This window comes from Brassica napus, chromosome C7 (genome assembly GCF_020379485.1).
Source record: "Brassica napus cultivar Da-Ae chromosome C7, Da-Ae, whole genome shotgun sequence".
NCBI classification, from domain to species: Eukaryota; Viridiplantae; Streptophyta; class Magnoliopsida; order Brassicales; family Brassicaceae; genus Brassica; species Brassica napus.
In genome coordinates, this window is record NC_063450.1 from 35,893,902 (window position 1) to 35,912,876 (window position 18,975).

At 32.0% G+C, this 18,975-nt stretch overlaps 2 protein-coding genes across 2 annotated transcripts; both read right to left on the reverse strand.

The window, feature by feature from the left end:
- Positions 1-4,948: 4,948 nt before the first annotated feature.
- Positions 4,949-5,862, reverse strand: LOC125590274 (CLAVATA3/ESR (CLE)-related protein 16-like). The gene has a single exon (XM_048763713.1). The coding sequence runs from the start codon at positions 5,529-5,531 to the stop codon at positions 5,214-5,216; it is 318 nt and encodes a 105-aa protein (XP_048619670.1). The 5' UTR covers positions 5,532-5,862; the 3' UTR covers positions 4,949-5,213.
- A 5,707-nt stretch (positions 5,863-11,569) lies between these two features.
- On the reverse strand, positions 11,570-13,745 carry LOC125590273 (pentatricopeptide repeat-containing protein At2g01510, mitochondrial-like). Its single transcript, XM_048763712.1, has one exon. The coding sequence runs from the start codon at positions 13,691-13,693 to the stop codon at positions 11,933-11,935; it is 1,761 nt and encodes a 586-aa protein (XP_048619669.1). The 5' UTR covers positions 13,694-13,745; the 3' UTR covers positions 11,570-11,932.
- Between the last annotated feature and the right edge of the window lie 5,230 nt (positions 13,746-18,975).

Here is an 18,975-nt window from a genome sequence, read left to right on the forward strand (position 1 = left end):
AATTGAATAACAGGGGATTGTAAGAGAATTGAAATGATTTTTCATAAATCACATATTGAATAACAGGAGATTTTAAAAGATTTTTTAAAATGATTGATTGAATAACAGGGGATTTTAATAAAATCCCAAAATCTCCTAAAATCATTAATTCAATACACCCCCCTTACTATAAATTGAAAAACCGTTTATGCAGATTTAATCTACCGAAAGTACATATATATTAAAACAAATTTATAAATTAGATATAATAAGATAATATTTCTAAAATATGAATTCATTTCAAAACCATACATGTTTATTAACGATTTATTAAACCAAACCAGGCAATCTTTAAAGAATTTTTCTTTATATTAATACTGAGAAAATGACTATAAATTGAAAAACCGTTAACGCAGATTTAATCTACTGAAAATACATATCTATTAAAATAAATCTATAAGTTAGATATTTGGATTTACTTTCAGATGTTGCTACATAATTAAGAGTAGTTTAAGTTGCACTCATGTCACATGAACGAAAAAACCTAGTACACCATTTCTATAGATCAAATCTTCTATATCATGTATTCATGAGCCTTAATCCTCTATGATTAGCTCATTAGCCTTAATCTTCCATGATTAGCTCATTGAATAAACCTGAAACAATCACGTCAAACATATTTTTGGATCGGGGGAAGCCTGAGGTGCACACTAATTATTATCAGCCCATAAATCTAACAAAAGTAAGTCCAAACCCTAGTCCTTTTGGATGGGGTTTCTGTTGTTTCCACATGAAACTAAGGTTATTTTTATATTGTATTCTTATTTGAATAGAATAGAAGACTACATATATTTAACTGTTCTAACGACTAAACCCATTTGTATTTCGTTTAAAAACTTTTATTTAATTTTCAATGATATCTTTTGTCAAACATTTGAACCTGATTTCGAAAATATCATACCAAGTAATTTACGTTTATGTATCTACTTCTTTTTAATAATTTACCTAAAAACAAACAAAGAGCAAACTAACCTTGTTTATAATGAATATTTGTTGTTAGCTAAAATAAAAATACTAGAAACTTAATTCTCTTTTTTTTGTTGGTGAAACTTTTTTTTTTTTTTTGACAGCAAACATTTACAGACTCATGTAGACTCTGTAAACCAAGGTGGTAAAACTACATCCATGTGCACGACGAAAGACAGTTGTTGCCGAGCACTCTGTGCCAAGCTATCCGCCCTTTTGTTCTCCTTCCTAAGAACATGAACAATTTCTGAGTTGACAAAAATTTGTCGCAAAGTCTTGATATCTTCCAGGTAGCTTTCAAATGCTGGTCATTCCTCTGGTTCCGAAACCATCTTCACCAGTTGAGAACAATCCGTTGCAAACGTAACCTGAAACTGCCTTAAATTTCGCATACATTCATAAAATGTAAAAATTTTATAATGTAAAAATTTAATCTAAAAGTAGAGATATTCAAAAACAAAAGTTTTATTAAATATAATCAAAAAAAATCATTAAAATTACATGAGTATAATTGTCTTAAAATATTAAATAAATATAAAATTCATAAAATGTGAGGAAATTTTATATTATGAAATAGAGAATATTTTAAAATTAAACTATACTAAAATAAAATTGGGAGACTAATCGAATGTATCTACTTTTCAACGTTGGTTAAATTAATCACAACCCCCACTTTATAATGATGAGCTTGAGGATATCATTAACGAGCTTATTTTTTGCCGTGCCAAAGAACAAACATACCCAACTGAATGAAGAGTAGAGAGATATGCTTCAAAAGGTTTGCTCTACTTGCAGATGAAGAATCGCACTGCACATCCTCCCCATTTCTCTCTATCAACCCCTATTTTAACCCTTTCCACCCCCTCCATCTCAAAACTTTCTCTTTCTTCCTTTTTAGATTCTGAAACCTATCTTCACCATCACAGACTCTGTGTTTCCTTATTCACATACATTTCTCACCATCTCATTTCATCGATTCACACATCGTCTTGAATGGTAGAAACAACTCCGACTATTTATCATACTTTGCCTTTATAGATAAACCATAATAGTTGTGAACGTATATATATAGAGCCATAGAGGCAGAGAGTAAAAAGATACATTTACACTTGTATGTATTGGATTTTGCTTATAAATAGATGCAACTTGTATAATAACCTGCAAAAGTGACAGAGTACACATGATTCAGAAAACTTAACTAGGGTGCAGAAAGTTACATAATTTGACCAAATTCATTAGTGATTGATTGATTAAACATGGGTGACCGAATTATTTTTTACCTTGTTAAGTTTTGCAACTCGTGCAAAGAAAATCCTTTTTGTAAAGCATCGGTTACGAGCTGAGAGCAGTTTAGGTAAAAAAAACCCACGCGCAATACTCGCGTTTGTAGTATTTTAGCTAAATCAACATTTGAGCCCAATACATCATGTCCGTTAGTTGAGCCCTTCTCTTCTCCACCTAAAATGGACTTCAAATTTGACCGGACCCACAAATAGCCCATGACTATTTCCCAGCCATACCTACTAGACATTTCCCGGATACATGAAAAAAGGAAAAAAAATATACACCAAACTATAAACAAAAAAATATTTTTGAAAAGCTTGGTTTCCGCACAATTCAACAAATCAGTATATAAATTTACAAATTTATTATTAAAAATGGAATGTAAGAAATAAAATATCGAGATTGAATGGGGGTAGTTGAATGATCACTATAGCTCCTTAAATCTCTCCATTTATGGCTCCCACTGTGCAAAGACATTCATTCCACATGCAACAACTTCTATCTCTCTCTGAGGATATCTTTAAGTTTAACTAAATGAACCTAAATAAAAGTATAAGCAGACTAACAAAATTTACATTTTACATTAATTTTTTCATTTATGCAATTTTGATGTGGCTTATTTCAAATCAATGTTTTCTTTATTCTTAAAGAAAATTGAATTTTTAACTTTTTGGCTTCACCGATTTATAATTTTAATGTGGTTGATTTGAAATTCTGCATTTAAATTTACTTAGAGCATCTCCAAAAGACACTCTATAACTTCAAATATGAAGTTTTTTGCTCTCCAAAAAGAAACTTCAAAACTTCAATTGAAGTTTTGAGGAGTGAAACTCTATATTTGAAGTTTCACTACTCAAAACTTCAAATTTAAAGTTTCATATTTTTATTTGCATTTTGGTCCACATAATCACACATCACTTTTATGATTTATAAATATTTTCATGTTTATTGTTTTAATCCTTAAAAAAACTATCTCATAAATATTTTAAATTTTGTTTACAGATTTTAAATTTTACACATAAAATTAAATAAACCTTTAAAATAAGATTTAAAAGATTTTAAGATAGATTTAGACAACAATAATATACACAAAAAAAACTTAACAAAAATATTTTAAAAAATTACATGAAAATATAACTATTACACAAATTTAAATATTACAACAACACTACTAGTCAGGTAAGTTTGATCCGGAACCTTCAAATTTTTAAATATTGTCCAATTTTTTGTATGTAAATGAAGATGGTTGTTGTTGTTGTTTTTGATGTCTTTTTCGTACAATTCTTTCTTGTTCATATCGAATATATTCACAAGTATTAATATCATCGAATAAAATTAGTATTTTAGCAATATTATATATTTCTCTTTTACTTTCTTGTTCCAAACTAATGTATTTACAAGTATCAATATTACCCGATTTCAACAATTTTTAGCTCGTAATCTACAAAGTAAAAATGAGGAGAGCCATTTTTACTTCGAAATACACTAATAGATCATATATGCATTACAAAAATCATTTTATTTTGTTTGAAGTTTAATATTAATTAATCTATTATTATTTGAATTTTTATATTTAATAAAATATTTTATTAATTAATATTATTGTAATATGTTTATATATGTCCTAGTTATTTACAAAAGTTTTATGAATTCAAATTAGTTATGACAAATATAAGGATCATATTATGAAATATAAATAGTTTTGAAATTGAGTTTAAAGTTTTGCTTTTAGAGAAGAATAACTTTAAACTTCGAATATAGAGTTTTAGAAACTTCAAAATATAATTCTTTAATGGAAATCTTTTTAGCCAAAGAGAATCATTAATCCGTGAGAGAATTAGTAGTACTGGTATTCATGTGAGCATTAAATGTGTTTTGTAAGTATATAATTTTGAGAAAATAAAAATAGAGGTCACTGGGAACAGGCAGGCATCACCATCGAGAGACGTATGCATTAAGTTCAAAGTTTTTTTTTTGGTGCAAGCAAATGATATAAAAACGTACTCGTATAAATAATAGGAGTAATTATCAATTCCAAAAATATTAATTTTATGATATGTAATTCTTTATCGACTATTCTATTATTAGGGTTCGACGTAGTATATTACTCAGCATATATAAGTAGACAATTTACATCCATGTCAGTCTAAGAAAAATACACCCACACATATGACATATCTAGTAAATGCACCCCCTAAAAGTATGTAGTATTTCTTTTTTTTACCATCAGCCTATTATATTCTCACTTTTATAATATATGAAAAATCCAAAATCCAAAACAATGGGCAGCTCATCTCTTAATGATTAAATAGTTATTATGCATGAAATTCACCACATTTCAAGTCTTTGGCCCTTTTTCAAGAGGAAGCAGTCAACAGCTTTCATGTTCATTTATCAATTTTAAAATGGTCGTTTAACTATACGATTACATCAACTTTATTAGTACTATATATAGTTTAGGAATTTGGAATCTTTGAACACATCTAACATCAAGATTTAGAAAACAATAAAATACATTAACTAATCACTTATCACAAAAAGACAACCTTCTTTTATGCAAAAGAACATGATCCTTCGAAGAAATCCATGCATCGGAATCTTCAGACTACTGTTTACTTTCTTAGAACATGGAACTTCTAAACATACTGATATAACTAAATAAATAAATTAAAACCTATTTTCAGTAATTCTTGGACCTTGAAGGTCGATGGTTACCATTGAAGCAAAAGAGTTACAACAAAGAGAACACAAGATCATTTCTTAGCATCAGGGACAAGAAGACTAACAATAATGATCTATATATCTCAATAGCGACAACAAAAGTTTACATTATAAAAACTCTACCGAAGTAACGAGACATTTCAAAGCAGATATTGCAGGCGATTGCTCAAAAGAGAAACCAGACACGTGATGCTAACTAGTTTTTAGTTGTGGAGAGGATTTGGACCTGTGTGAACTAATCTCTTGTCGTCATTAAAAACATCATCTATGTTTTCTTCTCTTCGACGTGGACCTATGAACGACACTGAGGCTCTAGGGGACTGAAACGAGGCTGTATTGTGGAAACGACCAGCCTTCCTTGGTGAAGGGATGGATTGGTGATGATACTGATCAGGAGAAAGAGCTAATGAAGAAGACAAACAAAACTGAGCAAAGAACAAGATTCCCCACAAGAACATGGTGGAGGTGGCTGCTCGTCTTCTTCTTCTTTTGTCACGCTCTTTCCCTACAAAATCTTCCATGGCGGTTTGATATGAGTGAAGAGAAAACGGTTTTTATGAGAAGCCCATGAGGTAAGCGAAAAAAATATTTGAGTACGTTTCTGTTTTCTTTCGAAAGAAGTTTCTTTCCTTTTTCTCGGTGTTTGGTAGTGCAGAGCAGGTTTGTATTCAAGAAACAGCTGAGAAAAATGGGTTTTCTTCGAGTAGTAACAGAGGATAAACCCAAAAGATAAACTCTTTTTCTTTCTTTGAGTGAAGCCTAAGTAACAAAAAGATTTGTCTGGACTTCTTTGGATAGCGAGAAAGAAGAAGAAGTAGAAGGAAGAGAGAAAAAAGCTGGAAATATTTTTAACTTATTTTATTGAATTAGCTCTCTGTATTCTATATTCTTTTATTTATCTTATGGGTCTTATCAAACGATCTTGACCCTTGATTCAGGGGAGAACCTTCTCATATCGGTTGTAAAAGTGGACCGGATATAGTAGGATCGCAGCTAATAATTTGAGAAATAGTGTAATAAATAGAACACCGGAATTAACGTGGAAAACCCCAAAGGATAAAAATCACAGACAAGGTAAAAGAATTTATTACGAAAAAAATAATAGGAGTTACAACCTCTCAATTATAATGGAGAAATCGATTAATAATTTTCTCGTTATAATAGGAGAAAATACCCAAACTCTCTAAATAATTTTCTCTCAACCCTCCCAAATACCCGTAAGAAATTATAGAAATTTTTTTTCTTACGTTCTTCTTCTTCTTTTCTCTTTGTGATTTTGATTTGGGATGAATATGAGGTGATGGCAAGGCTTGGTATTTATAGAGATTATGAGGATTGGTAGGTGCCTACAAGAGTTGACAAAACTCATTTCCATTTACGGCCACCATCCAAGCCGTAATCACCGTCCAAGCCGTGATCACCGACCATCAATTTGTAAACGTGTTTTAACAATCTCCCACTTGAAGATTTGATTGAGGATCAATCGGATCTTCACACCATTCTTTCTACCTTGTCATTCCATGTTGCTTACGTCTCCTTCAGGCCACAAGAGGATCGACACCAAATAAACTTGTCAGTAGTGACTGCTTTTGTCATAAAGTCTGCTACGTTTTCTTTTGTATGAATCTTCTACATATCCATCGTGCCCTCTTCCACTTTCTCAACGAAGTGATACTGGACTCGTATGTGCTTGGTTTTTGAATGAAAGGCTGGATTCCTAGCAAGATGCACGACACTCTGGCTGTCACAAAAAAAGAGAAATTTTCTCTTGTTTGTGCCTGAGTTCCTCCATTACCATATTCAACCACATCGCCTCTTTACTAGCTTGTGTAGCTGCTACATACTCTGCTTCGGTTGTTGATGTAGTCACAATTGACTGTAGTTTTGAAACCCAACTTACAGCTCCGCTAGCGAGGGCAAACACATAACCGGTTGTGGATTTGCTTTTATCTAGATCGCCTGCATAATCTGAATCAACATATCCTCTGACAACAATGTCTGATCCTCAATAACATAATGCAACATCCGAGGTTCCTTTAATGTACCGTAAAATCCTCTTTACGGCAATCCAATGCTCTTTGCCAGGACTCGCCATGTACCGACTTACTACTCCCACTGCTTGTGCAATGTCCGGTCGTGTACAAATCATTGCGAACATTAAGCTCCCCACTGCTGATGCATACGGTACTCGAGACATTTCCATCCTTCCTTCTTCACTGCTAGGACTCATACTGGAGGATAACTTGAAATTAATAGGAAGTGGGGTAGAGATTGGCTTACAATCTTGCATGTTGAACCTCCGCAAGATTTTCTTCAAATAATTCTTCTGTGACAGCCAAATCTTCCTATTATTTCTGTCTCGGTGAATTTGCATCCCTAGAATCTTGTTTGCTGGTCCCAAGTCCTTCATCTCGAACTCCCTAGCCAACTGTGCCTTCAATTCATTGATACGATCATTGTTGGGGCCTGCTATCAACATGTCGTCTACATATAACAGCAGAGTAATGAACTCTGTTTCACTAAACCTCTTGAAATATGCACAAGGTTCTGCATGAAGTCTGCTATATCCAAGGCTCATGATGAAGGAATCAAATCTCTTGTACCAACATCTTGGCGCCTGCTTTAGACCGTACAAAGATTTGTTTAACCTGTAAACCAAGTTCTCCTTTTCTTTTTCTTCAAAACCTTCTGGTTGGAGCATATAGATTTCTTCCTCAAGATCTCCATGAAGAAACGCTGTCTTCACATCTAGTTGCTCTAGATGTAAGTCAAATGTAGCACACATTGCCAACAGTATCCGAACTGTAATAAGTCGAACCACAGGTGAAAAAATTTCATTGAAGTCAATGCCTTCTTTCTGAGCATATCCTTTCACCACCAATCTAGCACGATACCGCTCCACTTGGTCATCACCATTTCGCTTGATCTTATAGACCCATTTGTTTCCAATGGCTTTTCTTCCTTGCGGTAATGGTATGAGCTCCCAAGTTTTATTTTTATGTAGAGCTTCAATTTCTTCTTGCATTGCTTCCATCCACTGAGAAACATCTGGACTGCTCATTGCTTCTTTGAGATTTGATGGCTCTCCGTCCTCAGTTAAAAGACAATATGCAACATTGCAGCTCAGATCATAATCCTCGTGCCAAGCTGGTGTAGTTCTTACACGTTTTCCTTTACCAAGTTCTTCTTCCAACTCAGCAGGTTCGGCTTCCTCGTGTTCTGGTGTTGCTCCAGAAGAATTCTCCTTTTCCACTTGTACTGCTACAGTCTCTGACCTTTCTTTTGAACTGCTTCTTTCTTCTTCGATCTTCTTATCTTCTGTGAAGATAACATCTCTGCTGATTATAACCTTGTGGGCAGTGGGATCCCACAGGCAATACCCCTTGACTCCATCAGCATATCCCAAGAACACACACTTTCTAGACTTTGGATCTAGCTTTGTAGTTTCTTGGTTATTGTACATTACGTACACTAGACTCCCAAATATATGGAGGTCTGAATAGTCGACGGGCTTTCCTGTCCACATCTCCATTGGTGTTTTCAACTCAATTGCAGTTGATGGCGACCGATTTATCACATAACAAGCGGTGTTGACTGCTTCTGCCCAGAATTTCTTCTCTAAGCTTGCAGCTCCCAACATTGCTCTTGTTCTTTCTAACAGAGTCCTGTTCATCCGCTCTGCCACTCCATTTTGTTGAGGAGTGTATGATGTAGTGAACTGCCTTTTGATGTCCTCTACTTTACAGAATTGGCTAAATACATCACCAGTGTATTCACCTCCATTATCTGTCCTCAAAGACTTGATCTTCTTCTCAGATTCAAGTTCCAACCCGTGCTTTGAAAACTTTGAAAACTGAAAACACATCTGCCTTACTCTTGATAGGATACACCCAACATCTCATGGAGTAGTCATCGATGAAGGACACAAAGTACTTCGCTCCTCCTAGTGATATAACTGGTGCTTGCCACACATCAGAGTGAACCAATTCTAGAATAACTTTACTTCTAGAATTTGACGTGCTAAACTTCAACTGATGCTGCTTGCTTGTCACACAATGCTCACAAAAGGATAGTGATACCTTTGTGAGACCCGGAAGTAACTTCTTCTCTGCAAGAATTTTCATGCCTTGTTCAGACATATGCCCAAGTTTCTGATGCCACACCGTAGTAGCTTTCTCACTGGAACTGCTTGAAGCAACAGATGCTTCTGATTCTGACAAAGTTTCTCCTCTTAACATGTATAACTTCGCAGCTATCTTCTCTCCTTTCATAAGCACAAGTGCTCCTCTAATTACTTTTAGAGTACCATTTTCAACCTCAACTTTGCAACCAAGATCATCAAGTTGCCCCACAGATAGTAAATTCTTTTTCAGGCCTTCCACGTGTCGCACCTCGTGAATAGTACAAACTGTACCATCATACATCTTCAGTTGAATGGATCCAGTGCCAACAATCTTAAGTTCATGATCATTGCAACTGTACACAGATCCTCCTGAGATGGGTTCATAATGATGGAACCATTCTCTTCTAGAGGTCATGTGATGTGTAGCTCCTGAGTCGAACAACCATATATCAGCGAACCTTCTTCTATTTTCACTTGAAATTGCTGCTTCACAACATAGCGCTATTCCATTATCTGAAGTGTTTGCGACATTTCCTTGAGGGTTGGAATTTTTTAATTCCCAACAATCCTTCTTCAAGTGACCCTTCTTGCCACAGTGGTAGCATTTAAAAGTCTTCTTACTTCTTGACTTTGATCTACCATGTTTGTGACTCCCACTTGAGCCATGTTCCATTGATCTCCCTCTCATCACCGTCAATGCCTCTATTTGGGAATTTTCTCGTCTGTCTTCTTTACTTTTGCGCCGATTTTCTTCTTCAAGAACCGCAACTGCAACATCGTCAAAGACTAGACTGTCGGTGGAGACATTATTTGTTAAGTTGATGATGAGTTGATCATATGAATCTGGTAGACTTTGAAGTAGAAGCTCAGCACGTTCTTGTGATTCTACTTTATAACTCAACGAAGTGAGTTGAGAAAATAAAGTATTCAAGGTGTTGATGTGCTCCGTCACTGAAGTAGATTCTCCCATTCGAAGGGTATAAAGCTTCCTCTTGAGGAAAATTTTATTGTGCATCGATTTGGCCTCGTACAATTTTGCAAGGTGATCTCATATCTCCTTTGCAGTCTTCTTCTCCTCTATGCTTGACAACACTCCATCTGCAAGGGCAAGATGAAGATTTGCCATAGCATTCTCATCCATCTCGTTCCATTTATCATCATCTGTGTATGTAGCCGGTCTTGCACTAATGGCAGCTAAACAACCATCTTTTCTCAAGATAGCCTTCATCTTCAACTTCCACAACGCAAAGTTACTGCCGTTGAATTTTTCGATCTCAAATCTTGCTGCCATTGCTTCTTCCAGAACCTATGCTCTGATACCACTTGTTGTAAAACTGGACTGGATAGAGCAGGGTCGCAGCTAATAATTTGAGAAATAGTGTAATAAATGGAACACCGGATTTAACGTGGAAAACCCCAAAGGGTAAAAACCACGGACAAGGTAGAAAAATTTATTACGAGAAAATTAATAGGAGTTACAACCTCTCAATTATAACGGAGAAATTGATTAATAATTTTCTCGTTATAATAGGAGAAAATACCCAAACTCTCTAAGTAATTTTCTCTCAACCCGATCCCAAATACCCGTAAGAAATTATAGAATTTTTTTTTTCCTTACGTTCTTCTTCTTCTTCACTTCTCTTTGTGATTTTGATTTTGGGATGAATGTGAGCTGATGGCATGGCTTGGTATTTATAGAGATTATGAGAATTGGTAAGTGCCTACAAGAGTTGACAAAACTCATTTCCATTTACGGCCACCGTCCAAGCCGTAATCATCTTCGAAGCGATGATCACCGACCATCATTTTCTAAACGTGTTTTAACAATATCTGTACTACTCAGATCATTAATTTTTGTTATCTCACCTCCAATGCTTTAATTGTTCTCTCTGCACAATTTTAAAATTAAATTTTAGATTCTTCTACCATTGTGCTTGGAGATGGTGCAGTGTACTACATTTCAGTATTAATAGCCGTTGTCTCCGGGGAAAATAATATCGAATTTATGTTTTCTGAGAGGAGATAGAGAGAGAAGGGGATACTATGTGTATTTGATATAATGTACAAAGTGTTTTTACTAATTAAAGCAAGTAGCTTTTAATGGATGGGGATTTACCTTAATTTTGCTAAACTGAAAACTATAAACCATTGTTGCAGAGATGTTCTTGCTTCACAAGTAATAACCTCTGTTCTCTGTTTTGTTTCCATCTCTCTGTTTCATTCAGATCTATTGTCCTGTCTTTCTCAAGAGAAAGCCTTTTGTCTTTTTTGTGCTTATTTTTATGTCCATGCTTTTCAACTCTAAGAGAAAAACCATAAACAGAGGCAAATTCAGTTTATGATCAGTGTCAAGGGAGCATCTAATTGACTGACATTAACCTTTAATTATAATTTCACATATTTGACTCATGTAAACTCCTGCAAAAAGTATCAAAATAGACCTGTAGAAATCAATGACATTTCTTAAGAAAGATACCAAAACCAATTAAATGTCAAAAACGTGATGCAGGTCCAGGCAAAAAATGTACATAATAATGATCTAGTATTAAAGATCAAGTAAGCAATAATGAGACTAATGTACAAACTGACGTAGCTTTTCTCTACCTTATTCAATAGAGTCTCTCTGTTTCAGGCATCTGATGACTGCATAAGCATGAAACCATAGCTTCACAATTTGTTGCCATATCCAAGTTTTATTGATCAAGAACCTGGTTTAGTTATAAACTGGTCTTCAGATACATTCAAAATCTGTGGATGATCAGAACTATTTTACCGATCAGAACATATGAATAAGTGAAATCACCAGAACTCTCTGCAAGAGCAAACACCATTTCTGAAGTGGTGAAACCTGTTCTTGTCTCTCATGATGATGTCTCTCGAAGTAACCCTGGAAACAAACTTGGCGAAAACGTGGCAATCATCACAGGTTCTCAAGTTCTTCATAACCCTTATAGGATCTTCCACTCTCCCATTGATAAGTCCAAATGCAATCGCTAGCTTCTCACTGTGATGGCTGAGAGAAGATTCTTTTTCCTCTGTTTCCACATCATGAAACACCGAACCAGTTTGGGGAACATACCCCATGCTCCTTATCTTCTTCAAAACTTCCTCCAGTTTCTCATATATCGCCTTTGTCTGCGGATGTGATTTGTCTCCTCTATTGAAATAATGGAGTTGGCCGTCAAATTCAACTGAGCTATACGCAGCAACCTTCTTAGTGCCGAGCTTCCTCATTTTACTCCTTACTTTGTCAACACAATGCCATTTACCAGCAGCTGCATATATATTAGACAGCAGCACTTGATATGCACCTATGTCCGGAGCAGTCTCTACAAGAACGTCAGCTACTTTCTGGCCCAATTTAATCTCACCATGAACCGCACAAGCACCCAACAAGGCTCCCCAGATACCTGCATCAGGTTCCAGTGGCATATTCTTGATAAATTCATAAGCCTCTTCTAGAAGACCAGAGCGTCCTAATAGATCAACCATACATGCATAATGCTCTTTCCTCGGCTCAAGACTCTTATCACTCGATCTAGCCATGATACCGAAATACTTTTTCCCTTCATCCACTAGTCCAGCATGGCTACAAGCAGATAAGACCCCGAGAAACGTCACGTAGTTCGGTCTTATCCCCTGGTTCTGCATCATATTGAACAGTGCCAAGGCTTCATCACTATCTCCATTCATTGCATATCCTACGATCATCGTGCTCCAAGAAACAACATTCCTCTGTTCCATCTCTTCGAACAGCACCCTTGCTTCTTCAGTGCTACCACACTTCAAGAACATATCAAGCCTTGCGTTTTCGACGATTATGTTACAATCTATACCTTCTCTCCTCGCACGATCATAAACTTCTTTACCAATCTCCAAAGAGCCTAGCTGACCACAAGCAGAAAGCATACTCACAACCGTAAAAGAATCAAACAGAACAGCATCATCCGCACACATTTTGTTATAACACTCGAGAGCTAAAGCCGAGTTTCCCGTTTGGACACAAACCGCAATAAACGCATTCCAAGCCACTAAATCTTTGCCTTGCATAGACTCAAACAAGAACTGAGCCGACTTCAATTCACCAAACTTCATGTACATCATCACTAACTCAGTTGCAACGATCCCAAGAGTCTCAAAACCATGTTTCACCACATGGGCATGGAAGGCAAAGCCACAGGGGGCCAAAACACCCAGCTGAGAGATCGCCTTCACCACAAACGGGTAAGTAAACTCATCAGGACGGACATCATGATCACGCATTTTCTTATAAAGTTGGACACTTTCGAACGGTAGGTTGTTTTTGACGTACCCTTTGAAAAGAGTGTTCCAGAGAAAAACCCTCGGCTTGTGCATTTCGTCGAACACCTTACGTGCGTAACACATGTCACCTACGAGGGTGAGATTCTCTAACAGCTGGGTTAAGAGGCTGTTCTTGATAGAGAAACCGGATGTTAGTACAAGAGCATGGATCTTCTTAAGCTGCTTCGGCTTTGAAGAGCTTGTTTGTAATAGCTTGGGGAGCATTTGTTTTGTTAATGGCGTTTGTTTCGCTAGCATCTTTTTTTTGTGTGTGTAATCCTCCTACTTTCGACGATCTTAAAATGGAGTAAATAAATCCCCTGTATATTATTTGTGAAACATTACAACTTCTTTTTGTAGCCACATATCATCACTAAGATGATTCTTAGAATTACTAGAGAAATAGGTTGGTTCATCTAATTATATAATAAACTTTTTATTAAACTAACCATAAATTCATTATTAATGTCAATTATTATTTCCTTAAATAAAGATTACGGAATTGCCTAATGTGGGTAAAATATATATGACAATTAATGATTTTGAATAAAAAAGATCTGATAAAAAAAATGTATCTTCTATCAAATTTGTTTAATTTAAAACTATTAAAATAACTTAAAAAAAAAACAAAATAACCATATTATAAAAATTTAGTTTTTTCTGTATATTTTATATTTTGAATTTTAAAAAATGACTATAAATTACTAAAATTGTTAAAAGTCTCACATTCAAATTTTGTGATCCATGGTTTAAAATTTTTGTTATGACAAAATACAAATGATTACAAAATCATATAAGTAAAAGTCTAATTTAATTAATAATTAAGATTTAAAATATATATGTATATATATATATCATTCTAAATTAAACTATAAACCATATTGAATAAATAAATATTTTAGTTTCAAAATTTACTTTGAATAATTTTTTTGATAAAAGTTTTGAACTAACATTGATAATTTTTTTTAAATTATCAATTACTAAAATTTTAGTCCCACAATGAAAATTTTGTTATCAGTAATTTAAAGTTTTTGCTATTAAAGATACACATGATAAAAAAAACATATGAGTAGAAAACACCATTAAAAAAAATAGACATTAATATTAAAAATATACTATGTATGTTAATATCATTTAAATTTAATTACATATCCTATCAAATTTTTAAAAAAAATTGTTTGTATTAATAAAATTGATTTATACGTTCGCACCAATTTTATTATATATGTAATAGTTAGTGACTTTTAATTATTTAATATATATTTATTATTTCATAATATGTAAGAACATATAATACATAAAATAATTTATATATATAATTTTTATCCCGCGCAAGGTGCGGATCTTAATCTAGTATATTAGTAAATGCACTCCCTACCCAAACATTATATCATACTATTTAGCTAACTAGGTGAAGACCCGTGCCAGGCACGGGGTCACTTACGATGACAATTATATTTGTTGATTATAAACATTAGTGTGATGCCAGTATTAATTCTGTAAAGCTTATTTGATGGAACTTACAATGGTTAAGCTACAAATAATTTGCATCGTTCATTGAAGTTTATTTGATTGACCATCGTTATGACTTAGCAACTAATAGGAAACGTCCATAAATTGGTATTCGAGTTTTAAAACAAATTTTATAAAAATCCATGAACTCCAAACAGTGTATATATTCCAGGGCACACAACTTTTTTTTTGTAAGCCTAAATACGTAGTACAAACGTTTTCAAAATAATTACATTTACTATACATTTTATATAACATATTTTCCAGCATGTTCTTTATATAAATTATAGAACATACTATATTTTTTTTATAGAACATGCTATATTAAATTAATGGCTGCCATAGAGTATAATGGTTTATGAAATCTTTCGTGTTGGAGGGAATGATGAATCCTTCAACCTTGTTTATATAGAATGTCGAAAGGAAACTAATAATAAATACAAAAATGTATTACAAATCAATATTTTGGATGAATATAGGGAACCAATAATAACTACACATTAACCTATCTGCCTTATTTGTTCAATCACAACACTAAAATTGATGCCACTACGATATTCCGACCAGAAAGCTTACAATAAATACCATTAAATAACCGGATTTATTAGCAATTATTCTGTATGGCAATATTTTTTTTTTTTGGCATATTCTGTATGGCAATATAGTTGGAGCAAATCGAGCAGATTTGCCTTTTTCAAAAGTTTTTTCCCAAGCCATTTGTCTTGGAAAATTTTATGTTGATTTCATATAATCAATGCCAAAAAAAATATAAAAATCTAATTCCATAATTCAAAAGTATGTTGTCTGAGGTTATAAATATAAATAGTAAGGTAAGAAAATGTCATGAACAAAATGTTAGTTTGCTCGAGAACCTGTAAATTCAGTTTAGACTTGTAGAATTAGTGGTAACATGCTTGGACAATGGAATGTTAGTTTTTATAACCATTGATATTTTGATTCGAAACAAAGGTGTTTGTTGTGGACCGTATATTTGTTCATGACAATAGGTTTTAAAACAACACGAACCATTGTTTTAAGTCTAATAGACATAGTCAAGCTTGAGTTTATTCCAGGACAATACGTGATAATAATTTTATAGGTTCATGTACCAAAATATCAGCTTGTCTCTAATAATGCCATACTTGTCATGAACAGAATGAACAGAAGGACAAAAAGGCACTTACAAAACATACTAATACGCTCTTGTTTATTTCGTATGTGAAGATGAAGAAGTCACGATTTTTTTCTGCCAACGATTTAAATTGTACATAAATTTGATTGATAAAACCGGTTAAAACAATTGACAATGTCGACCGGTTATTGTATTACGAACCAGGTAAAGTCGTATGACAAATATCTTTAATCTATTATTCAATATATGTCTTAATATATGTATAATAGGTACCAATGGCAATACTGGTAAATATTCTAGTAATTTAAGGACTATTAGATTAGTTGGCTGGGAAGAGTTGTGAAGTTGCCACATAGACTATAATGGCAAAGTTGTTATTAATTTACCAAAGAAAGGTTATTTATTAAAAATGCTTCTTGATTAATAAGTAAGGGATTACCCTATTTCTTCCCATTTTTTACCCCCTTTTTACCCCAAAAACAATGGTATCTCAAACATTTGTGTATATCTACCTAATTATCTCATATATATTCCATGATTTTTCAAAAATCCAATATCTACAAAAGGCCTTAACAGTTTGACACTTGATTACAATGTCAATAACTATGAGCCGAAAGATCCTGGGACCCAGTAAGGCAATACCATTTTTAGTCGGCTGAAAGGACCTTTTAATAATGATTATCCCTGTATATTATCTGTGAAACATTACAACTTCTTTTTGTAAGTACATGTCATCACTAGGATGATTCTTAGAATTATTAGAGAAATAGGTTGGTCCATCTAATTATATAATAAACTTTTTATTAAACTAACCATAAATTCATTATTAATGTCATTTATTATTTTCTTAAATAAAGATTACAGAATTGCCTAAGGTGGGTAAAGTATATATGACAATTAATGATTTTGAATAATAAATATTTGATAAAAAAATGTATCTTCTATCAAATTTTTTTAATTTAAAACTATTAAAATAATTTTTAAAAAAACACAATAACCATATTATAAAAATTTAGATTTTTCTGTATATTTTATATTTTGAATTTAAAAAAATGACTATAAATTACTAAAACTATTAAAGGTCTCACATTCAAATTTTGCGATCCATGGTTTAAATTTTTTGTTATGACAAAATACAAATGATTACAAAATCATATAAATAAAAGTCTAATTTAATTAATCATTAAGATTTAAAATATATATGTATATATATCATTCTAAATTAAACTATAAACCATATTGAATAAATAAATATTTTAGTTTCAAAATTTACTTTGAATAATTTTTTTGATAAAAGTTTTGAACTAACATTATAATTTTTTTAGAATTATCAATTACTAAAATTATTAATCCCACGATGAAAATTTTGTTATCAGTAATTTAATTTTTTTGCTATTAAAAATACACATGATAAAAAAAAAACATATGAGTAGAAAGCATTATTTAAAAAAAAATAGACATTAATATTAAAAATATACTATGTATGTTAATATCATTTAAATTTAATTACATCTCCAATCAAATTTTTTTTTTAAATGTTTGGATTAATAAAATTGATTTATACGTTCGTACCAATTTAATTATATATGTAATAGTTACTGACTTTTAATTATTAAATATATATTTATTATTTCATAATATGTAAGAACATATAATACATAAAATAATTTATATATATAATGTTTATTCCGCGCAAGGCGCGGATCTTAATCTAGTAGTTATTAAAAAAAATATAGGGTAAAATCTCACTATCGTAAGATTTCAAGGATCATGAATTTTAATGATTTATACATATTACACCACTAGGTGATTATAAAATAAATTTATTATAATAATTTATTAATATTTTAGTTTTAATTATTCTATTATTTATATTATAATCAATATGAATGGTTTTAAATAACATTATGTTATTTTAATTAGGCGTATAATTTTGGATATATAATATCTCGACTGTTTGGTTATTATTTGGATATATCAGATAATATTTATTTTTCCGATTCAACTATAATATTTTTGTTGTACAACTTAAAATTTTGATTAATTTTGTTATTTTGATGTAGTTTGATTCTTGTCCTAGATTTGCAAACATATTTTAGAAAGATTGTGTATAATTCAATATATGTTTTTTGAGAATCAAATAGTAAAAGCAAACTAAAGTGTTGACGATTCAATGTTACATAAATAAATATAACAAAGATAGTCCTTTGAAACCTTATACTTATATATATATATATATATACAGAATACTTAATTGTAATAGTTGGTTAATATATATTTATAATATTATTTGAAAATTTCATATTTATTTGTAATATGTTGAGTTTTTCTATAATTTATATGTATATAAATATTACTATAAATAAAATATATTATTTTAATTTAATGTTTGAATTTGTATAAATTTTTTGAATTGTTTAAGATACTTATTTTGTGGTATATTGTATTACATATATTCCGTCAAATTAAAGTATAACTATTTCTATTCATTGTATTAGTTTGGTTTTTCATCTTAGATGTGTAAATATATTTTGATTTTTTAGTAATTTAGTATATGTTAAATTAGAAAAAGGAAATTATAAAAATAAAATGATGATAGGTATAAAGTTACATAAAAAACATAACCGATAAATTTTAAAATGAAAGATTATTTATTTACTTTGATATCAAGATTATTTTTCTAAACTTTCCTTTTTATGAAATCACATTATATATATAAAATATTCTTCTTAAATTTTATTAATATTTTATTTATGATATATGTTAATTTGAAAAATATAAAAGGGAACTTAAATAAAAAAGAAAGATTAAATTAAATTTATTCATTAAATATATCTTAATTTATGTTACTAAATTATTTTGTAATAATTTGAGAAATAGATTGATTTAAAGAAAA